Genomic DNA, 24,944 nt, shown 5'->3' with positions numbered 1-24,944 from the left:
GCCGTAATTTGAGGACCGTAGTGATTTAGTGCAATATAAAAAAATGCAAATAATTTTTCTGCGGACCACCAAAATTTTCTCGTGGACCAGGACCACCAGTTGGTGACCGCTGGACTAGAAGGCCTCCAAGTTCCCTTCCAGCTCTATTCCGATGGATAAAAAGCAGAGTCAGGATCTACATCTTAAAAACACATTTCCAAAGTAATTTTGGAGGTGAGCACCATAGAAGCAATCAAGTCATTAGCAGGAGGAGCAGCTATGGAGAAGGGTCGAAGAGTCAAAAGCTGCGATTGCGAACACAACTTTAACTTTGTTAACCCTGGTAGACATCCTTAAAACCATTTTCAGCTTGAACTTGCAAGAGAACGTTAGGAGATTGTTAAGTCTCTTCAGGATCACAAGTTTATAATTTTTGTTTTTGTGCAGTTTTGATCGCTTGGAAATGAAACTGTACATCTTCTTACCAGGGAGCGTGTAGAAAAAAACCCCCTGCATTTCATATCTGAACTTTTCATCCTGAAAAAATATAATATCTGCTTAAAAAAACACCCACCCCCAAATCACATTAAAGGTAGTTCAAGCTCCATTTAATATATATACATATTTAAAGATACCGACTCAAAACATCACAGCTGTCTACACCTGGCAGTGATACCCTTGGCAATCTCTGATGCAGAACGTTGTGTTACTTTGTGCAGCTATTTTAGATGTGCGTACGATTAAACAATGTGATATGAGTAAGCTACCCACCCTTCCTGTAGTTGTTAAGAAAGATATTTCTTAAGTAGCCTGATCTCAGAGAAGTAAAACCAAAAGGGATAAAAAAAAAAAGACCTTTTGCACGCATGTCTTTTAGCAGCTGTATTTTTTCGTTTTCTGCATAAATGTGTAATTTAGCCAGTTTATTATCGGGGTTTCCTTCGTCCATTTCTTTTCCCTTATATATATATTATTATACCTGGCTTGAAAAGTGTTCCCAGTTACACACGATTAAATAAATATAATATAACATAAATAAATATAATATTTATATTAAAGATGGCTTTTACAGCTTCCCTTTTCTGTTCTAAAAAAGCTTTTTATCCTGGAATTGGAAATCAATTTAAATGCAGGGATGGATACGACAATTCGTTAAATCCAAACAGTTGTGTGTATTTTTTTTCCCTCCCTCTCTGGCCTCCTGCTGTCTCGTTCCCTGAAAACCCTTCCTCCTGACCTACTTCCTTCCTCTCGGTCGTCATAATCCTGGAGTGGGAATTTAATGCTATTTTTTACAATGGGCTGAACATAGAAAGGCAACCTGGAGAGAAGAGAGGGGTAAAAGACACAACAGCAAATTGCCAGAAACAAGGAATAATAATGGAAAACGTAACGCGGGATGCCGTCTCATCGGACGCATTACCTATAATAATACAGGTGGTCCTCGGTTTACGGCCACAACGGAGCCCAAAATGTACGTTGCTAAGCGAGGCAGTTGTAAAGTGAGTTTTGCCCCCTTTTACGACCTTTCTGGCCACTGTCGTTAAGCAAATCACTGCAGTTGTTAAGTCAGGAACACGGTTGTTAAGCGAATCCGGCTTTCCCCGTTGACTTGGCTTGTCTGAAGGTCGCAAAAGGGGATTGCATGACCTGGGGAGAGGGTAACGGTCATAAATAAGAACCGTCACAAATGTGAGTCAGTTGCCAATTGTCTGAATTTTGACCATGTGATCATGGAGCTGATACAGATGGTTAAGTGTGTAAAATGATCGTACGTCATTTTCTTCAGTGACGTTTGAATGTTGAATGTCCACTAAGCGAACTGTTGTAAGTCAAGGACTGCCCGTACACAATAGAAGAAAATGATTGTAGCTCGGGGTTGAACGGTGGGGAGTCCTCTCTGAGCATGGTGGTTTTCTTGCAGAGGTTTCATGACCTGATTGGGTGACATCATCAGTGCTAGTAGAACCCCATCCCTTTATAGCACTGATGATGTTACCTAGTTGGGTAATGAAATGTCTGTAAGGAAAAAAAAAACATGCTCAGAGAGCACTAACGACGGACCCTCCTATCCTCCCTCCCTCCCTCCATTCCATCCCCTTCCTTCCTTCCATCCCCTTCCTTCCTTCCTTTCTTCCTCCCTCTCTCATTCCTTTCTTTTACTTCCTTCCTTCCTCTCTCCCTCCCTCCTCTTTCTTTTCTTTCCTCCCTCCCTCTGTTCCATCCCCTTCCTTCCTTCCATCCCCTTCCTTCCTTCCTTTCTTCCTCCCTCCCTCATTCCTCTTTCTTTTACTTCCTTCCTTCCTCTCTCTCTCCCTCCTTTTTCTTTTCTTTCCTCCCTCCCTCCTCTTTCTTTTCCTCCCTCCCTCCCTCCCTCCTCCCTTTCCTTCCTTCCTTCCTTCCTCTCTCCCTCCCTCCTCTTTCTTTTCTTTCTTCCCTCCCTCCTCTTTCTTTTCCTCCCTCCCTCCCTCCCTCTGTTCCATCCCCTTCCTTCCTTCCATTCCCTTCCTTCGTTCCTCCTTCCCTACTCCCCTTCCTTCCTGCCTTCCTTCCTCTCTCCCTCCCTCCTCTTTCTTTTCTTTCTTCCCTCCCTCCTCTTTCTTTTCCTCCCTCCCTCCCTCTGTCCAGCCCCTTCCTTCCATTCCCTTCCTTCGTTCCTCCTTCCCTCCTCCCCTTCCTTCCTTTCTTTCTTCCTCTCTCCATCCCTCCTCTTTCTTTTCCTCCCTTCTTCCCTCCTCTTTCTTTTATCCCTTCCTCCCTCCCTCCTCCCCTTCCTTCCTTCCTTCCTTCCTTCCTTCCTTCCTCCCTCCCTCCCTCCATCCCTCCCTCCTCTTTCTTTTCCTCCCTCCCTTCCTCCCTTCTCCTTTCCTTCCTCTCTCCCTCCCTCCTTTGCAAAGGAGCCCACATATTATATATAGCGCAGATATATTGAATTAAACTACAATGGGCATAAACAGAGGTTACACCTTCTTGTTCGTTGAGGGTAATCAACTGTGGTAATGACTCCTTTGTCACATCCAAGGAAGAGTCTTATCTACCCATATTGTGTGTCAGAGAAGATTACTTTGTGTTTGACCAAGTCACGCTGAGTCAGATGACTGAATGAACATACATAGAATCCCAAGGCTGGAAGGAACCTCGGAGATCTTCTAGTCCAATCCTCTGCTCAAGGCAGGAGTCTCGTATGAAGACTTTCCTTGTCAGCTGGACACCTGCTTAAGACATGGACAGGAGACCACCAGGAAATCCTTGGACTGAGAAGTTGAGAAACGTCTCAGAAGTTAGCTATGGCCAACTGTATCTTAGATTGCCGCAGAGAAGACTACAACTAAGAGAATATTTTTATGTTAGACGGTAATTTTCACCACCGTTGGGATGCTCTGGATTTTATGCAGTTGCCTTCAGGTAATAAAATGAGGACAGAAGCTCCTGGGATGTCTGAACTCGGCAGTAGAGTTGAGCGAACTGTCAACAATTATCAGCATCATTATTATCTGTAGAATGAATTCGAGTTGGGCTAAACTTAGTATGTCTTGCGGACAAAATTAATGCATGACTGAAACAGGATTTCTCTGGAACGGAAGGCAATGCACGAATCTACAATTTCAGTTTTGTGAAAGATTAAAGAGATATAAGGGGCTTCCTTGCCCAGTTTCCAGCCTGATATATGTGCCAGATGGATGGTTCACCAAAAGACAACATTCTGTGCAAGGGAACCTTAAGGACGAAATCTGTAATAGACAACCTAAAATGAAGCATTATAATGAAGATTCTTTGGAGCCGAAAGGGGATTTTTATAGGTTTCTGTTGGGCAGCAGACTAGACAATGATGAGATTAAGAGCAGGCTTAATCGTGGCATCCAGGACAAATTTATATATATATATATATTTACCCAATTTGATTAACTAGATTACATTACTCTGTCTTTTAAAACGGCACGGCTTAATCTAATTTTAAAAGAAACCGTTCTAAATCTCTACAATTTTCGTGGATGGGGAAAAGAAAATCACGGGGAAACAGTTCATTCAACCGATGCATGAATGTCCTTGGATGGAACTGTCATTCCAGCTGCAGAGAACATCTGCAAAACTCTATTATCCACCCCACCCAATTAGCGTGTAATTGCAACTTTCAACGGCCACTAAATGAATAGTTGTAAGTCGAGGATTACCTCTAGCCGAGAACGTTGAAGCCGATCGCTGATATGATATGCCACGGATGTTCGTGCCGACTCACGGGGAATTGAGGTCGCATCATTTATTTTAAATGCTGATTTGGTGCCTTGAAACAAATCCTTCTTCCTCTGCGGACTAAAAAAAGCCGGAAGGTGTGCACAGGTAGTCCTCAACTTACGACCACAATTGAGCCTGAAACTTACGTTGCTAAGCAGCAGTGAGTTTCACATTTTGTTACCACTGGTTCGCTGCGCGCGCGCCCTCACTTCATGCACGCGCCTTTCCCGTATGCGCCTGGCCTCAACGTGCCTAAATAGGACGGCATAGAGTCATGGCGCTGCAAATTCCACTACTGTTTCGCCCAAACTGGTCCGAACCAGCTGAATACCACTTCTGTTGCTAAGTGAGAAATTTGTTAAACATGTTTTGCTCTGTCTTATGATTTTTCTTGCCACATTTTTAAGCGAATCATTGTATTTGGTAAGTTAGTAACACGGTTGTTAAGTGAGTCCAGTTTCCCCATTGACTTTGCTCATCAGGAGGTCACAAAAGGGGATCATATTTATTTATTTATTTATTTATTTATTTATTTATTTATTTATTTATTTATTTATTTATTTATTTATTTATTTATCATATTTGTATACTGCCCTACTCCCGAAGGACTCAGGGCGGTGAACAGCCAAGATAAAATACAAAGACATACAAAAGTTAAAAAACTATTAAAAACAGATTAAATAATTTAGGCTCAAAAAACAAATTTAAGACATCCAATTTATCTAAAAACATTTAAAACCCAATTTAAAACCCAATTTAAAAGGGAGAGTTAGGCCAGAGCAGCCTGTTGGAATAAAAACGTTTTTAGGGCGCGGCGGAAGATGCGTAAGTCTTGGATCCTCCGTATCTCCGGGGGGAGCTCGTTCCAGATGGCAGGTGCCCCCACAGAGAAGGCGCTCCCCCTGGGGGCTGCCAGTTGACATTGTTTGGCCGACGGCACCCTGAGGAGCCCCTCTCTATTATTTTCCGGTTGGGTCTTATTTTCAGGGAAACAAGGTACTTGTACAAAGGTGGGGTGGAAATTCAGGGTTTTAAGAGGTGGAATGGGGTGCAACTTTGAGATTACATTGTTTGCATCCTTATCATCCATGGAGAAACAACAGGTTTTTGTTTTGTTTTGTTTTTTTGCTCCCCAAAAGAGACAGCGTTGACTTACCATTACGGATTTGTTTAGAAGATCTTCTGTGGTGTTTGAGGACGTTTTTTGAAATTACGAGTTTCTCTGGAGAACAAACATCACCCTCGGCTTGTCAGCGCATAACATTTCACAGGCTCTTTGGCCTGAAGTATTTATTTTAGACATTGTCTCGTAACGTCACGATCTCCTACGGTTGCAGGGGGCGTAAAACATCAACCAAAAAGGTAGCACCAACATGGCCGCTTGTTGCGATAGATGTTTGCCTTGGCATGACCCAAATGCTAATCCTGGTCAATGAAAGCTTCGTGAGCACACGACGAAATCCACAGTTACCGTATTTTTCGGAGTACAAGATGCACCTTTCCCCCCCTAAAAGAGGCTGAAAATTTGGGTGCGTCTTATACTCCAAATGTAGCTTTTTCAAAGCTTTTTCCCAGCCCTAACGAGGCGCTAATGAGGTGTTAGTGAGCGATCTTCCCAGCTTTGCCTGTGCTTTAATGAGGCACTAGCGAGTGACGTGATCTCCATGCTTTGTTCCAACTCTCAGCTGTTCTTTAGAAGCTTTTTTGCAGCCCTAACTAGGCGCTAGCTGAGTGAAGCGATCTCCCCCCCCTACTTTACCTACCTTTCTCATTGCTGCTTCCTCTCAGCTGTGCTTTAGAAGCTATTTTTTTTTTATCCCCAAAAATGGGGATGAATACCTAGCCAGATGAATACCTAGTAGGCAGATTCCCCCACCTTTTTTCCTCCCCAAAAACTAAGCTCCGTCTTATACTCCGAAAAATACGGTACGTCTTTGATTCACAAACGTCCATTTGAACGTGTTTTAAAACATCTCAAAGTGCTTTATATCACTCCGTGCATACTTATTAAATAATATATATATATATGCATATTCTTTCTAGCCAGGTTTTACCTACGTAAACTAAGTTGTTCTGCAGCCCTGGTTCTGTGAAATATCATTCACAGAATGAGCTGCAGGGCTGCAGAACAACTTAGTTTACGTAGGTAAAACCTGGCTAGAAAGAATATGCACATAAAAGCCTACGAAAAAGAAAAAGACACACACACACACACACACACACACACACACAAAAAAAATTAAAATCTCGGGTGTTTTCCTGCGTCATTGTAAATAAGTTACAATGACGTGGGAAAAAAATAACTTTTAAGATACTGGTAGGATTTTAGCTAAGGTTTTAAAGGACCTTGCAGAGTGCTCTGTAAGGATTTTTAGAAGATTTTAAGATGGGATTTTAACCAGAATTTTAAACATTTTAACTAACTTATTTACAATGACGTGGGAAAACACCCGAGATTTTAATTTTTTGCATATATATATATATATATTGGTTTGTCGTGAATGCGACTGCTTGAGGGCTCCTGGATTGGAACTGAAAGGCGAAAGGGAAGCAGTACGCTCCCTCCCAGATGCTGGGGCAGGCCAGGTTTCTTGATAGAAAAACACTTCATCTCTCCCCTGGCTCAAGCTGATGAAGGGAGGAGAACTTGTGGCTCAGAGGTTAATTCAACTGCCTAACATGCAGGAAGCCCAAGTTCGAATCCGAGTAAGGGTATGGCTATCTGATGAGAGCTAAATAGCTTGAAATAGATCTATACTAGTCTCCCTTTATTTCTTTATCAGCAAAATATAAATTTGATATATATGTGTGTGTGCGCCTGTGTTAAAATAAGTGGTTAAGTCTGCTGATTGAACAGGGGGTTGGACTAGAAGACCTCTGAGGTCCCTTCCAGCCAGGGGTGGTATTCACTCACTTTCCCTACTGGTTCGCAAATGTGAGCGCACGCACATCCATGCATGTGCCTGGCCTTCCGCGCATGTGCTTTGCTGGTGCGCGCACCTTCCACGTATGTGCTCGGCCTCACAAGTGTGCCTAAATAGGATGACCTCAACGTGCCTAAATAGGACGGCATAGAGTCATGGCGCTGCAAATTCCACTACCGTTTCACCCAAGCTGGTCCGAACCGGCTGAATACCACCTCTGTTGCTAAGTGAGAAATTTGTTAAATGTGTTTTGCTCCGTCGTACGACTTTTCGTGCCACATTTCTTAAGCGAATCATTGTATTTGGTAAGTTAGTAACACGGTTGTTAAGTGAGTCCAGTTTCCCCATTGACTTTGCTCATCAAGAGGTCACAAAAGGGGATCACGTGACCCTGGGGACCCTGCAACCGACATAAGTACATAAGTACAGGCCCATCCATGATTTCCGCTACCAGTTCGGGCGAAGCGGCTGAATACCACCTCTGCTTCCAGCTCTATTCTGATTGAATAGCTTCCCTTCAGAAGTTGTGGGTCCTCCCTCACTGGAGGCTTTGAAAAAGAGACGGGGACAACATTTATCTGAAATGGTGTTTAGATCAGGCCACCTTTCTGGACTGTGCCAGTGGGGAGTTGAACTCTGAACTTCCTCTCAAACCGCGATTGATGATGTAAGGCTTGTTAGTTTGAATGGCCTGGGAGGCTTGAGAGGGGAAATAAACAGTCCGGAGAACTCCACAATGTTCGATTTCCGGTTTGACAAAATGTGCAAACTTTTTAATTCATTCTCAGAGTTTGCGTACTGTGCTCCTCGGTTCTTGATTCCTCTGTTGCCTGAGGCACTCGTTAAAACTGAAGAACCATCTGGAAATATTTTGAATATCGACCATTGCATTGCTGAGCTCGTGTTAGTTTCAGGTTTTGAAATGCCGGTGGCATTTCTAAACTTCTGGTTTTGTTACAACACAGTCCCTTTGCACAATTCTACATTTTAACCTTGTGCTCCTCGGGGATAGAGTGGGGGCAGGATTTATCTCTCGCTTCATGGAGCTAGAAGGAGCTACTGGGGCTTGGATTTGAACCTTGTGCTTAGTGTAGGAATCCTAATTAAAGCTTCCCCAGAACATCTAGTGAAGAAGGGGGCACCACCTCTCTGGGACTCCGGTTCCACTCTTCTTGTCATGCTTGAAGAATCAAAAGCGTCTGATCAGAAGCTTGGCAACTGGCATGTACTTATGTCGGTTGCAGGCTTTAGCTGATTGTCTTTGGAGATTTTCAGTCCTCCAGGTGGTCCCAAAGGTGCTTCTCGGCTCGTCTGCCTTTTTCAGGAGGCAGCTGGACTTCCTTGGTTTTTACCTTGAAGACGTTTCGCTTCTCATCCAAGAAGCTTCTTCAGTTTTGACTGAATGGTGGGGAATGGAAGGATTTATGTTCCTTGCAATCATCTGGTCACGTTAGTGCTCTTTTGAGATCCTTCCATTCTCCACAGTTCAGCCAGAGCTGAAGAAGCTTCTTGGATGAGAAGTGAAATGTCTTCAAAGAAAAACAAAGAAAATCCAGTAGCCTCTTGATAAAGCACCTTTGGACAGTTAAGCTGATTTATTGCTTATATATCCTATTCATTTTATATCCTATACACAATAATTTAGTCAACTAACAGTCAGCATTAAATTGGTGATAGAGAAGAGTCAACAAAATTCAAGGAGGGTTGAACCTTTGTGGGAATGTAAAGACTCCAGCATGATTCCTCTCTTGTCTCCACCCCCAGGCTCTCCTTCTCCTTCTCCTTCTCCTACAGTTCTTCCATTAGAAGGTGTTTCTGTAGGAACATCCATTCATCAATTCTTCCATTCTTCCATCCATCCATCCATCCATCCTCCATCCATCCATCCACCCACTCACCCACCCATCCATTCTTCCATCCATCCATCCATCTTCTTTCTTTCTATCTATCTATCTATCTATCTATCTATCTATCTATCTATCTATCTATGGTATCTATCTATCTATCTATCTATCTATCTATCTATCTATCTATGGTATCTAAATATCTACGGTATCTATGAACTGTATCTATCTATCTATCTATCTATCTATCTATCTATCTATCTATCCATCCATCCATCCACCCACCCACCCATTCTTCCTTCCTTCCTTCCTTCCTTCCTTCCTTCCATCTATCCTCTATCTATCTATCTATCCACCCATCCACCCACCCATCCACCCACTCATAAACCCACCCACCCCCACCCATTCATCCATCCATCTATCTATCCATCCACCCTTCATCCATCCATCCATCCATCCATCCATCCATCCATCCATCCTCTATCTATCTATCCATCCACCCATCCATCCATCCATCTATTCTTCCTTTCTTCCATCCATCCATCTATTCTTCCTTTCTTCCATCCATCCATCCTTCATCCATCCATCCATCCATCCATCCATCCATCTATCCATCTATCCATCTATCCTCTATCCATCCACCCATCCACCCACTCATAAACCCATCCACCCCCACCCATTCATCCATCTATCTGTCCATCCATCCATCCATCCATCCATCTATCCTCTATCTATCTATCTATCTATCCATCCATCCATCCATCCATCCATCCATCCATCCATCCATCTATCCTCTATCTATCTATCCATCCATCCATCCACCCATCCATCCATCCATTGTTCCTTCCTTCCATCCATCTATTCTTCCTTTCTTCCATCCATCCATCCTTCATCCATTCATCCATCCATCTATCCATCTATCCTCTATCCATCCACCCATCCACCCACCCACCCACCCACTCATAAACCCATCCACCCCCACCCATTCATCCATCTATCTGTCCATCCATCCATCCATCCATCCATCCATCTATCCTCTATCTATCTATCTATCTATCCATCCATCCATCCATACATTGTTCCTTCCTTCCATCCATCTATTCTTCCTTCCTTCCATCCATCCTTCATCCATCCATCCATCCATCCATCCATCCACCCATCCATCCATACATACATCTATCCTCTATCTATCTATCTATCCACCCACCCACCCATCCACCCTCTCATAAACCCCCCACCCCCACCCATTCATCCATCTATCTATCCATCCATCCTTCATCCATCCATCCATCCATCCATCCATCCATCCATCCATCCATCCTCTGTCTATCCATCCACCCACCCATCCCCCACTGACCCATCCATCCATCCATCCATCCATCCATCCATCCATCCATCCAAGTTCTTCAGACCTGGCTTTTCTTAGGATTGCATACCTTCCTCTGAAGGTGACACATTAACCTGGTACTAATAATGGACTAGCACCGATGTTACCTAGTTTGGGAAATGAAACATCTCCAAGCAACCAAGCTCAGAGAGCACCATGGACCCCTCATATTAACTTGGAAAAAGAAGCAGTTGCTTTAAAGAGTTTCTGGAGTTATATTTGAACCTCTGCACACCCCAAGCCACTTTTTTGGGAAGTGAACAAAAACATTGCAAGACCCTATTTGGCTATGAAGCTTAAGGTGCAAGAAATTCTTCTCAGGTTATTCTCCAAATTATGGGGGAAAATTCCATGTTGCAAACACTTCCTAGTTGCTTCCGACCCACATTAAAGCATTAAAAGTTTTTTTAAACTAACTATGCCAATTGTAGGAGACTTAGTGAGTAGTTTCTCTCCTGAACCCAATTTTAAATTCCTGTTTAGCACCTGAAATCACGGATTGGGTGCAGGCTGAATTATTTTCATCGAGACTGAAATAATTTAAAAAACACGAACAGCCGTGAATTTCAAACACAACAAATATTTCACTGAGCTGAACAAAATTGTGACTTTGTTTTTTTTTTCCCCTTTATGAAATGACTTGATCTCATTCTGGGCCCGTCTGAAAAATTACGCAATTCTGCTTTTATTTGAACTTGCATTGTTATGTTCTAAAATAAACTCTTCGAAAAATAGTTTGGTTTCTATTCTAGGAAGCAAATGTTACCACTGGCATTAAAGAGGCTTTCTCCGTGCAGATCTATCAACCTTTCGAAACGATGCACTGCATTAAAAAAAAATTGGTTCCATTTCTTGTGCTCGTGACTTTTGTTTCTTGAATTTAATGTTGCAACGAAAAGCATCTGATCTGTAAAAATGAAAACCAGATGAGTAATAAGCTAAACTACGTAATGGGTCTTTCAGAGAATATATAGTATAATGACATTCTTGCAGTAGCTTTTAAGAAATCTGATAAAAGTGCTGTTGATTTATTCTATTGTGGTTTTCCTCCCCTTACTTTCACTTAGAGGCATCTGTAGCTGTCCCCCAAAAAAGTAATTTCTGTTTTTACGTCAACTGTCTATCCTTGTTTAATGTTGTTGCGTTCGCAGTTCAGATCAGAAAGGGACAGGGCTTTGATTGAAAGGTGATGGATGTCATCTGACTGTTGTCACACCTGTTGTGGCTTTTTGTGATGCCTGGAAGAAACAGGTGGCAAGCCAAGAGTTTGTTTGTGTCTATTGTGTTCTGGACAAGTGGACATTGTTCCTTGGTGCTCTTTTGAGTTTGGTTCTTTTTTTGTTTGCAGACGTTTCATTACCAGACTAGGTAGCATCATCAGTGCTAAATACCAATACCAATTGGTCAGTAGCTTGCATCACAATCAATTCACCGTGGTTGGCTGGATGATTCAATCAGCTTTTCTTCCTTCCATCCATCTTTCCTTCCTTCCTTCCATCCATCCATCCTTCATCCATCCATCCACCCACCCATCCATCCATCCATTGTTCCTTCCTTCCATCCATCTATTCTTCCTTCCTTCCTTCCATCCATCCATCCATCCTTCATCCATCCATCCATCCTTCATCCATCCATCCATCCATCCATCCATCCTTCATCCATCTTTAGTGGAAAGCTTAGATAAATAAGGAAAACAATTACATTTACTTGTTACTAAACAAAGATCACTAACGTTAAAGGTAAAGGTTCCCCTGGCACATATGTGCTAGTCGTTCCCGACTCTAGGGGGCAGTGCTCATCTCCATTTCAAAGCCGAAGAGCCAGCACTGTCCGAAGACGTCTCTGTGGTCATGTGGCCGGCATGACTCAACGCCAAAGGCGCATGGAACGCTGTTACCTTCCCACCAAAGGTGGTCCCTATTTTTCTACTTGCATTTCTTTTTACATGCTTTCGAATTGCTAGGTTGGCAGAAGCTGGGACAAGTCACGGGATTTCACCCCATTATGCTGCACTAGGGATTCGAACCGCTGAACTGCCGACCTTTTGATCGACAAGCTCAGCGTCTTAGCTACTGAGCCACCACGTGATTAACATTAAGTCAACTTTATTAAAAGAACTCACTGGTGGGTTTGTGCTTCTCTTAGATTGCGTCGAATGCTCTCTAAACTAACAGAACCGTTGAATGACCTACATGATCATTATCCTTGCCAGTCTCTCGTAGTTTATTACGGAACTTGTCACGAGAGATTTCAGTTTGATTTTTTTTTAAAAAAAAAAAAGTAGATAGCAACAAAGAAGTGGAGAAAACTTTCAGGGGTTAATGCCCTTGGTGCTATCTGAGTTTGGTGGGTTTTTTTTTTTAATTGAAAAGTTTTATAGGAAATACAAACATTTTCTCCCCCCATCCTTCCCCCCTCAACCCCTCCCACCCCCCTACCTCCCACCCCCTCCCCCTCCTTCCTCCCCACCCCCCTCCCCAGACTTCCCAGAACAAGCACAGGGTATAGCATTCACAAACATAAAGCTAAAATATGCTAACAAATTATTGCATTCATATTCTCCCTAAGTCTTTAACTCCTTATAACTCAAAAAACTATAAACATGAACTACTTAAAAATATTTCATTCATAAGCTATATGAATCTTCTTGTTCGGATACTTCTTCTGTATGTAATCAATCCATTTTCTCCATTCCGATATGTATCTTTCATTTGAATGGTCTTTAAGGTATGATGAAATTTTTGCCATTTCTGCCAAATGCACAACTTTTAATGTCCATTCCTCAATGGTGGGTGGATCTTCCTTCTTCCAGTACTGTGCCACCAGTAACCTGGCAGCTGTTATTAAATTCAAAACCAACTTAGTCTCTATTACAGTACAATCCGTGACTATTCCCAACAAAAAAAACTGTGGTGTAAGGTGGGTTTGATTTTTTGAAGACGTTTCATTACCCAAACTTGGTAACCTCATCAGTACTAGATATCGATGATGTTACTGTACCTAGATGGATAATGAAATGTTTGCATAAAGACAACCTTGCTCAGAGAGCACCGGGGATGCCACAGTTCTCCTTCTCCTTCTCTCTCTCCTTCTCCTTCATTCCACAAACCCCACTCTCTTCTAGTACTAATGACGTTAGCTAGCTGGGTAATGAAATGTCTGCATGAAAACACCCAAGCTCAGAGAGCATCATGGACCCCTCCCTCCTCCTGCTGTTCTCTTTCTCCTTCTCCGGCTTCTTCATTCCATAAACCCCACTCTCTTCTAGTACTGATGAGGTTAGCTAGTTGGATAATGAAAGGTCTGCATGGAAACAACCAAGCTCAGAGATCACCAAGGACCCCAGAGTTCTCCTCCTCCTCCCTCGCATTCTCCTGTTCTCCTTCTCCTGCTCCTTCATTCAACAAATACCACTGCCTCCTAGTACTGATGATGTTACCTAGACAGGCAATAAAATATCTGCAAGAAGACAACCAAGCTCAGAGATCACCAAAGACCCCTCATTTCAAACCCGAGCTCCAGATATTCTCCCCTATTGGTACACTGTCCCTTGAATAATACACAGTCCTTGGGTGCCAGTAAGATTGAAATACGATGCCTGGGATCATATTTAAGCTTATTTTTATTCCTGCATGCCTAGCGTTGCTCTGAATTCGGTCCCTAATTTGACAACACCAGGGTAGATTAATATGTAGAAAAAACACAGAAGGAGAATACCATAGCAGTGGTTATTTATTACTTAATGAAAAGGCAGCAGCTCAAAACTCTAGGAGAAGGAAAACATTTTGCAAGCTCTTGTCCGGATGCCAAGAAAGGGCTAAGGCTGAAGAGAAACAAATAGCTAATTAACCCAAAAGACTCGGTCTTGCTCTTCAGAGTTAGAAATCTGATGTTTTGTTTTATGGATTAAACTTAATTTGAAACGCTTCATTTAAACTCCGGGAAAAAGAATGATTTTTTCTTTAAAAAAAAAAAAAAGTTTAGATTGGATGTGTACGTCTTACATCACTGGAAAGAAAACACTCCTACAAATATCCATATTTGGATATTTTTCTGGAACTTTGGGGTTTTTGTTTTTGCAAAGGCTGAAAGTGAACATTTGAAACTTGGTCCTTCTGTGAAAGTTTTAACGTTGGCAGGGGAAAAAAAAACCTCTCTGTTGTTTATTAGTCAAAGTTCTCACCCGGAATTTGTCCCGCATTTCCAGGGAAACACAATTTTATAAAACAGTTCCTCTTTCCTTAATTCTTTTTTTGTTTTACAGAGTTTGCGACTCTGTGCATGAGTAAAAATGGATAACATGACACAATTCCAGGTGAAAATAACACAGGACTGCATTTTCTTTAGTGGTTAGTTGGTTACATGTGTTTACATGGGCAAAACAACCCAAAATGGGAAGTGGGTGTAACTTGTAAGTAACTTCAACTTTGTTTATTAATCAGTACTGCCATCTTGTGGGAATCAGCTGCACTTCTATTCTTTGACAAACAGATGATGCTCAGGGTCGAAAAACATCTTGTACCAATGCAATTCTCCTCCTCCTCCTCCTCCTCCTCCTTCTCTCTTCTCTTTCCCTTTCTTCTCTTCTTCTTCTCCTTCTTTCTCCTTCCTCCTCCTCCCTCCCTCCCTTCCTTCCTCCCTCCCTCCCTTCCTCCACCTCCTCCTCTTCCCCTTCCCTCCTCCTCCCTCCCATCCACCCTTCCTTCCTTCTTTCCTTCCTACCTTCCTCCTCCTCCTCTTCCCCTTCCTTCCTTCCTTACTCCTTCCTTCCTTCCTCTCTCTCTCCCATCCACCCTTCCTTTCTTCTTTCCTTCCTACCTTCCTCCTCCCTCCCTTCTTCCCTCCCTCCCTTCCTATCTTCCTCCTCCTCCTCTTCCCCTTCCTTCCTTCCCCATCTCTTTCCTTCTTTTCTTCCTTCCTCCTTCCATCCTTCCTCTCTCTCTCCCATCCACCCTTCCTTCCTTCTTTCCTTCCTACCTTCCTCCTCTTCCTTCCTTCCTCCTCCCTCCCTCCCTCCTCCTCCTCCTTTTCCCCTTCCTTCCTTCCCCATCCCTTTCCTTCCTTCTTTACTCCTTCCTTCCTCTCTCTCTCTCATCCTCCCTTCCTACCTCCCTACCTTCCTCCTCTTCCTTCCTTCCTCCTCCCTCCATTCTTTCCTTCCTCCCTTCCTCCTCCTCCTCTTCCCCTTCCTTCCTTCCTCATCTCTTTCCTTCCTTCCTCCTTCCTTCCTTCATTTCTCATCTCTTTCCTCCCTCCCTCCCTCCCATCCACCCTCCCTCCCTTCCTTCCTACCTTCCTTCTTTCCTTCCTATCTTCCTTGTCTTCCCCTTCCTTCCTTCCTTCCTTCTTTCCTTCCTTCCTTCCTTCCTTCCTTCCTCCCCCTTCCTCCATCCCATCCCATCACCCCTCCCCTCCCTTCCTTTTCCCCTTCCTTCTCCTCCTCCCCCCTTCTCCCTCCCCTCTCCGCCTTCCTGCTTCCCTATGCAACTTTTATTCTCTTTTTATTAAATTTTTTTTTAAAAAAATGATCTTTCATTTGGGATTTGATAGGGCAACATAAATGCACGCCCTCCCCTCTCTCATTCCAGCAAACCGAAACCCACACAAGACTAATAAAACAGCAGAAAAACCAAAGCTGAATTAAAAATAGTTCAAATTGCTAGATTGCTATAACAACTATAATTAAATACATTATTAAGCCATCGCTTCAGAATATCATCTGCGAAGAACAGAGGAGACAGAAAATAATTATATGGTATATATAACCATTTTGGCACGTGTAGAATTCTAATATATTCTTCTCTTTTTCTTTTTAAGACCAGTATAAGGGAAGGTCTTCTCTTGAAGCAAACCAGTTCTTTTCAAAGATGGAAAAGACGTTACTTTAAGCTGCGGGGCCGAACTCTTTACTATGCCAAGAACTCCAAGGTAAAAATTTATTATTCACTTATTAAGGAACATGCTTTGCCTGATATAATAATTGTATTTTTGAGGCTTTTAAAAATATCTTGCTATGGAAGATGAGCGATAAAATAAGATTCGCTGCTGTGTTTTTTTCCCCCTTTGAAACTATTCTATTTCCTTCTACTTACAGCCTAACTTTCTAAGCCCCTTTTGGCTTTTGATTTTGCAAGGAGATTATTCGATAGCCTAGATATGAATGAACGCAGATTGGATTTACATTGTTTGCGTTCATTTCAAATGGATCATGGGTTAAAACTGGCATGATTCAGTATTGAATCAAAACTGAATACAGTATTCCACACTTGCAATCCTGCATCCAGTTTTGGTCACCACAATGAAAAAAAGATGTGGAAACTCTAGAAAGAGGACAGAGAAAATCAACAAAGAGGATTAGAGGACTGGAGGCTAAAACATATGAAGAACAGTTGCAGGAACTGGATAGGTCTAGTTTAATAAAAAGAAGGACTAGGGGAGACATGATAGCAGTCTTCCAGTATCTGAGGGGCTGCCCCAAAGAAGAGGGAGTCAAGCTAGTCTCCAAAGCACCTGAGGGCAGGACAAGAAGCAATAGGTGGAAACTCATCAAGGAGAGAAGCAACCTAAAACTCAGGAGAAATTTCCTAACAGTTAGAACAATTAATTAGTGGAATGACTTGCCTCCAGAAGTTGTGAATGCTCCAACATTGGAGGCTTTTAAGAAGAGATTGGACAACCATTTGTCGGAAATAGTGTAGGGTTTCCTGCCTAAGCATGAGGTTGGACTAGAAGACCTCCAAGTTCCCTTCCAACTCTGCTATTCTATTCTATTCTATTCTATTCTATTCTATTCTATTCTATTCTATTCTATTCTATTCTATTCTATTCTATTCTATTCCATTCCATTCCATTCCATTCCATTCCACTCTACTCTATTCCTATTCCTATTCCTATTCCTATTCCTATTCCTATTCCTATTCCTATTCCTATTCCTATTCCTATTCCTATTCCTATTCTGTTCTATTCCTATTCCTATTCCTATTCCTATTCTATTCTATTCTATTCTATTCTATTCTATTCTATTCTATTCTATTCTATTCTATTCTATTCTACTCTACTCTACTCTACTCTACCCTACCTTATTCCTATTCCTATTCCTATTCCTATTCCTATTCCTTTCTCTTCTCTTCTCTTCTCTTCTCTTCTCTTCTCTTCTCTTCTCTTCTCTTCTCTTCTCTTCTCTTCTCTTCTCTTCTCCTCTATTCCTATTCCTATTCCTATTCCTATTCCTATTCCTATTCCTATTCCTATTCCTATTCCTATTCCTTTCTATTCTATTCTATTCTATTCTATTCTATTCTATTCTATTCTATTCTATTCTATTCTATTCTACTTCTACTTCTACTTCTACTTCTACTTCTACTCTACTCTACTCTACTCTACTCTACTCTACTCTACTCTACTTACTCTATTCTATTCTATGATCTAAAAGAGATCTAGAAGCGGTGAGTATACTGGGAAGATCACTGGGGTTTTATTTTTCCCAAAAAGATTTTGCTTTGCCAAGAATCAGGGCAACAATGCAGGATCTGGATGGCAAACTAATTCTTCCCAATTCCTGCTAAAAATGAATTTAAGGGATCCTAGGTAGAGGCAGATATTTCTCTCTCTGGGCACAATGAGAATATATATCTGCTGAACAAAACTCCGCATTGGTGACAGGGAGGGCATCCGGCCAGTAAAACACTCTGCTAGCTCCATTCAGTTGCCCAGGCTCCACTCCGCAAGGGATTATGGGGTCGTTAAATGAAGAAGATGATGATGATAGGTTTTGAATAATATGTAAGGATAACGAGGTGGAGAGGCAGAGTTTAGACATCTTTAACTTCCTTTTTTTTCTTTTAGAAAAGAGCTTTGCGTTTGACATAATTCAGGCTAACAGTTTCTAGTTTTCGTAACGGGTTCAGCCTATATTAGGTTTAGGCGCTGTGGTATTTTTTTTTCTTTCATTAAAAAAAAAGCACGAGAACATGAACAAGAGGAGCTCAGCTGGGATTGACTTGTACCTCCCTTTTTCTTTCCACAGTCCTTAATATTCGATGAGGTTGACCTGTCGGATGCCAGCGTGGCTGAATCGAGCACCAAAAATGTCAACAACAGCTTCACGGTAGGTGACCTGTGTATTGGCAGCTCCGAAGAGGCCACTGAAAGCTTTGAAAGTTTGATTTTTGCTTTGAGAACAGGGAGGAGAAATAAAAAAAAGTCAATTTATTGGTTCGATTTATTTTATTGGTTCGATTTATATGCTGCTCTTCTCCGGAGACTCAGGGCGGCTTACAATGCGTTAAGCAATAGCCTTCATACTTTTGTATATACCTGCTTAGTAGGGCTTTTGGTGTTCTTTTTTATACAAAGTCAGCTTATTGCCCCCACAAACCGGGTCCTCATTTTACCTACCTCGAAAGGATGGAAGGCTGAGTCAACCTTGAGCCTGGTGAGAATTTGAATTCACAGTAATTGCAGGCAGCTGGTGCTATTTAACAGCACTTTAGTCTGCTGCGCCACCAAGGCTCTTTGAATAATATATTCAAATATATCGAATAATATATTGTATCTTATTTTATCTTATTTTATCACTCAATACAAATCTTACACAGAAGAATAGATTGGAACAAAAATTTCTTCAGAAAGTCTCAGAAACATGGCAGTTTAGGCACACCCAAGTCTCTTTGGGTTGATATACGATACAGGGAGTCCTTGATTTACGGCGGTTCATTCCACTGAATCCAAGACCTCAGTGCCTTCCGCGGTGCCCTTAAAACCCACTTTTTCCAGCAAGCCGGGCTGGCTTAAGAAATAATTTTTAAATGATTTAATTGGTTTGTGATTTTTAATTTTTGGGCCAAATTTATATATATTTTAATTGTTTTTTAATATTTGTATTTTATGTTCTTAATTCTGGCTGTACACTGCCCTGAGTCCTCAGGGAGAAGGGCGGTATATAAATTGGAAATAAAATAAAAATAAAATAAATTTAGTGACCATTTGAAGTTACAATGCCACTGGAAAAAACGTGACTTAGGATCATTTTTCACACTTGCCTGGACATGTGATCCAAATTCAGAGGGTTGGCAACTGGCATGGATTTACGACAGTTGCAGAGTCCTGGGGTCACATGATCCCTTTTTGCGGCCGTCTGACAAGCGAAGTCAAGGGGGAAGTTGATTCACTTAACAACCGTGTGACTAACTTAACAAATACAATGAGTCACTTAACCACCAGGGCAAGAAAAGTTGTCCAACGGAGCCAACTTACTTCCCAAATGTTTCCCTTAGCGACATAAACGTTGGGCTCCATTGTGGTCGTAACTCGAGGACTACTCATAATTACATTAATCCTTTATCTCAGCCAATGCATAATTTGAAGTGGTTTGTTATGACGGGGGGTCCTCGACCTGTGACCATAACGGAGCCCAAAATTTCCCTTGCTAAGCAAGACAGTTGTTAAGTGAATTTTGCCCCATTTTACGACCCTTCTTGCCACCGTTGTTCAGTGAATCGCTGCGGTTGTTAAGTGAGCAACATGGTTGTGAAGCGAATCCAGCGTCCCCATTGACTTTGCTTGTCAGGAGGTCGCAAAAGGGGGATTTTGATCTCGTGTGACCCTGCGGATGCTACGACAGTTGTAAGGGTGAAAAACAGTCCCAAGTCCCTATTTTAATGTGCCATCGTAACTTTGGATGGTCACTAAATGAACTGTTATAAGTTGAGGACTACCCGTAATATCCCACAGGTATTAAAAAATGACCTCTCTGCTTACAGCCAATGAAATTCCATTTGCATTGCTGTTGCTTTAGCTTGAGTGTTGCGGTGGCCTAGAGACAGATAGTTCTCTCTCTCGGCACAAGGAGAACATATCCGTTGAACAAAACTCCGCACTGGCGACGGGAAGGGCATCTGGCCAGTAAAACACTCTGCTAGCACCATTCAGTTGCCCAGACTCAACCCCGCAAGGGATTATGGGGTCATTAAAAGATGATGATGATGACGTTGCTTTAGCTTGTTGTCCATAGGCACACCACCATTCCTACCCATGGTATAATTGCGTTTTCCAGAGTTCAACTTCGGAGGGAGTCCGTAAGTCAGTTCTTGACTAGTAGTAGGAAGGTATGTACAGAAACCAGAGGAAGTAGACAGTTGCTAATCCTCTAAGAGCATACTTATCTTCATGCCTTAGGACCTTTCTTTCGGGATTTGATGCAAACTGTTGGTTGCAGAAGGAAAAAGCAGAATAGAAGGAGATTTTGAAAAGCTTCCTTTAAAGAGAGAGAGAGAGAGAGAGAGGGAGAGAGAGAGAAAGAGAGAGAAAGAGAAAGACAGAGTTGCAAATGAGGCGGCTAGAAAGATAAGGGGAACTACTACGATCCCAAAAGAATCTCTCCTAGTTATTCTTTATCCTGAGATATTTCAGTTTGATTTTTTAAAAAAGCAGCCAACAAGGGTAGAAAACCTTCAGGGCTGAAGTCCTGGATGATCTCTGAGGTTGGTGGGATTTTTTTTTTTTTTTGAAGATGTTTCATGGTGCAAATTGGGTAACATCATCACTGATGTTACTGATGCACTGATGATGTTCCCTAGTTGGGTAATGAAACGTCTGCAAAAAAAACAAGCAAGCTCAGAGACCACTAAGAACCCCACAGTCTTCCCCTTCCCCTCCCCGTCCTCCTCCTCCCTGCATACCACACTCCCTTCTGGCACTGATGATATTCCTTAGTTGGGTAATGAAACGTCTGCAAGAAAACAAGCAAGCTCAGAGGACACCAAGGATCCCACAGCCCTCCCCCTCCCCTCCCCTCCCCTCCCCTCCCTGTCCCCCTCCTCCTCCCCCCCTCCCCCTCCTCCTCCTCTCTGCATACCACACTCCCTTCTAGCATTGATGATGTTCCCTAGTTGGGTAATGAAACTTAGATGGCTCAGCGGCTAAAACATTGAGCTTGTCGATCAGAAAGATCGGCGGTTTGAATCCCTACCTGCCTGAGCAGGGGGTTGGACTAGATGACCTCCAAGGTCCCTCCCAACTCTATTACTGTCTGCCAGAAACCATGAAACTCAGACCCCTCATTTCAACCCTGAGTTGCAAATCTTCTCTTCTATTGGTACTTTCAGGGTTATCCACAAGGCCTGGGCAAAACAAGTCCAGACGATGGTTGCAACAGAGTGGACAAAGCCACACCTGTCTTTTACCTGGGGGTGTTTCTTGGAAAGCTTTGTTTTGTCCCACGTAAGTCGGCCTGCAATGCAAAAAAGGCCAAGGACAATGAAACAACGTTGTTCAGGTCTCTGCGTACAATCCTTTGTGATGCGAAGGTCTCTTTGGTTTGTTTTTCTTGCCTCCTGGGAGCAATTAAATTAGGGATGGGGGCTTTCCTGCAGCCAGGTGAGCTTCTCTGAAGGTGACCTCCCATTTGGAGTTGAAAAAGGAACCGATCTGCAGCCATTCAGGTGTTCGGTTGGAAAGAAAAACCCCTTTGTCTCTCGACCGCGCCCGCTCCTTATCGCTGAAATCTTCGGTTAAATATTGGATTTCTGAAAACCGTAGCCCTTTTTTCCTCCTTCGACATCAATGGAACAGGGCTGTTTCACCTGGACCAGGAAGGTACAGCCATTCTGTTCTTAACTTGATCAGATAAGGCGTAAAATCACCAGGCTGCTCTTTTACGAAGGAAGTCCTGTTTCCATTGACGAACCTTCTAGCTTCTGTTGCTTTTACCCTTTTTGATTTGTTTTGCTCTGAAAAAAAAAGGGCTTTGTTCTTTTGTTCTGGGGACATGGGAAAATGAGAAGAAGGACCCGGGGGGGGGACATAAGAGCATCTTCCAGAATTCGAGGGACTGCCGTAAAGAAGAGGGGGGCATCAACTTAGTTTCCAAAGCAGGACAAGAAGCAAGAGATGGAAACTCATCAAGGAGAAAAGCAACCTAGAACTAAGGAGAAACTTCCTAACAGTGAGGACAATTGACCAGTGGAACAGCTTGCCACCAGAAGTTTGGGTGCTCCAACACTGTAGGTTTTTAAGAAGAAACTGAACTGTCTGAACTGGTAGAGGGTTTCCTGCCTAAGCAGGGGGTTCGACTAGAAGACCTCCAAGGTCCCTTGTGCTCTCTACAAAAGTAAGAATTCACTTTCAAAGAATAAAATCGTTCTATGGAACACTCTGCATAAAACTCTGCACTTTCTTTCCCTTAAGATTTTGGGGATATAATTTTCAAATAGTATAAGAATAAAAGTCACTCTCATGGAGAAATAGCATCCCAGTGAAATGGCTGTCCAGTCTTTTCTTAAAAGCCTCCAGTGATGGAGCATTCACAACTTCTGGTGGCAAGTTGTTCCACTGGTTAATTGTTCTCACTGTCAGGAAATTTCTCCTTAGTTCTAAGTTGCTTCTCTCCTTGATGAGTTTCCATCCATTGCTTCTTGTCCTGCTCTCAGGTGCGTTGGAGAATAGTTTAACTCCCTCTTCTTTGTGGCAACCCCTGAGATATTGGAAGATGCTATCATGTCTCCCCTAGTCCTTCTTTTCATAAGACTAGACATACCCAAATCCTGCAACTGTTCTTCGTATGTTTTAGTCTCCGGGCCTTTGATCATCTTAGTTTCTCTTCTCTGCACTTTTTCCAAAGTCTCAACATCTTTTTTATACTGTGGTGACCAACACTGGATGCAGGATTCCACGTGTGGCCTTACCAAGGCCTTAGAAAGTGGAGCTAACTCTTCACGTAATCGTGATTCTATCCTTCTGTTAATGCAGCCTGCGTTGGCTTTTTTTTTTTTGCCAATTTGTCCCCAGAGCGAAGCATCCCTATCGGTGCTAAATCTGCTCGTTACAATAATCGACATCTAGTCAACATTTCCATGTTTCTCTGAAGGTGCAAATCGTACCCATCCACAAAACCCCTTTCTTGAAACGATAGCACAATCTTTCCCAGAAGTGGCTCTGTGGGCCGTAGACAATGCACAGAGGTGTTACATGGGTCTGTTAAGCCCACGTCCCCTGTTGAACATTTTTATCTGATTGTTGGACGGAGATCCCGAGATGAATATCTCAAGGTGGCATACCGAGTGCTCCCTCCTCCCATTTTCCCCCGTAACAACAATGCTGTAAATTAAGTAGGGCGGAGAGAGAGACACAGAGAGAGAGACACACACACACAGAGAGAAAGGGGGGGGAGAGAGAGAGACTGAGAGAGAGGCAGATACACACACAGAGAGAGACTGAGAGAAAGAGAGAGAGAGAGAGAGAGAGAGAGAGGGAGGGAGATAGAGAGAGACAGAGAGAAAGAAAGGGAGAGAGAGAGTGATTGAGAGACAGAGAGACACAGAGAGAAGGAGGGAGATAGAGAGAGACAAAGAGAAAGGGAGAGAGAGTGATTGAGAGACAGAGAGACAGAGAGAGGGAGAGGGAGAGGGAGAGAGACTGAGAGAGACACAAAGAGAAAGAGAGGGAGAGGGAGAAAGAGAGAGAGATTGAGAGAGAGAGAGATACAGAGAGAGAGGGAGTGGGAGAGAGAGATTGAGAGAGAGACAGAGAGACACAGAGAGAGAGAGAGGGAGAGGGAGAGAGACTGAGAGAGAGGCAGACACACAGAGACTGAGAGAGAGAGAAAGAGAGAGGGAGGGAGACAGAGAGACACAGAGAGAAAGAGAGGGAGAGAGAGAGATTGAGAGAGAGACAGGGAGAGAGAGGGAGAGAAACTGAGAGAGAGACAGACACACACACACACACACACACACACAGACTGAGAGAGAGAGAGAGAAAGAGAGGGAGGGAGGGAGACAGACACAGTGCAGAGACACAGAGAGAAAGAGAAAGGGGGGAGAGAGAGATTGAGAGAGAGACAGAGAGACACACAAACACACACTACAGAGAGACAGAGAGAGAGACACAGAGAGAAAGGGAGGGAGGGAGAGAGAGAGAGACAGACACACACACACACACACACACACACAGACAGAGAAAGGGAGGGAGGGAGGGGAGAGAGAGAGAGAGAGAGAGAGAGAGAGAGAGAGAGAGAGAGGGGGGTGTGTGTAGGTGAACCTGAGTTCACTTTATGACTTTCTCTGGAGCCAGATGGCTTCATTTCTTCAACGTCCTTGTTTCCAGAAGTCCTAGCTCAAGTCCTCCTTCTGATCTTCTTCCTAATACTTGGGTGGGTGAAGAAGGAACCTAAGCAAAGGTGAGTGGAAGAGGTCCATTATCTTTCCCTGTGGTTTTCTCTCTTTCATTCTTTCTTTCGTCGAATGCAACGGTTGGTTAACTGGGAATCCGGTCTGGTTGACATCACAGTTCAACTTCCAGTACCTTCCCAGTAAAGGTAGTCCTCGACGTACGACCACAATTGAGCCCCAACGTTTCTGTTGTTAAAGGAGAACATTTGTGACGTGAGTTTTGCCCCATGGTACGACTTTTCTCGCCATGGTTCTTCAGTGAATCCCTGCCGTCGTGAAGCTAGTGACAGTATAGAATTAGCTAAGGTTTCGTGCTCACCAAAAACGCAGCACAACCTGACAGACCGGGAAAGCTGTCCATTATCCGAGTTGAATGACATTCCCATTCAGATGGGTCACCCTGCCAATCCTA

The 24,944-nt window shown here is 43.0% G+C and overlaps 1 protein-coding gene across 1 annotated transcript in view; it reads left to right on the top strand.

Annotated features, from left to right (window-relative positions):
* Positions 1-24,944, top strand: part of DGKH (diacylglycerol kinase eta) — a 109,335-nt gene that overhangs the window by 23,324 nt on the left and 61,067 nt on the right. Inside the window, 2 exon segments of the mRNA XM_070942767.1 lie at positions 16,185-16,295; positions 18,394-18,474. Of these exon segments, the coding sequence (XP_070798868.1) occupies positions 16,185-16,295; positions 18,394-18,474 (192 nt within the window).

This window comes from Pituophis catenifer, unplaced genomic scaffold (assembly GCF_029215685.1).
Source record: "Pituophis catenifer annectens isolate HBS135680 unplaced genomic scaffold, rPitCat1.0.hap2 SCAF_4, whole genome shotgun sequence".
In the NCBI taxonomy this organism is placed as follows: Eukaryota; Metazoa; Chordata; class Lepidosauria; order Squamata; family Colubridae; genus Pituophis; species Pituophis catenifer.
This window is presented reverse-complemented; position numbering and strand designations above follow the sequence as displayed.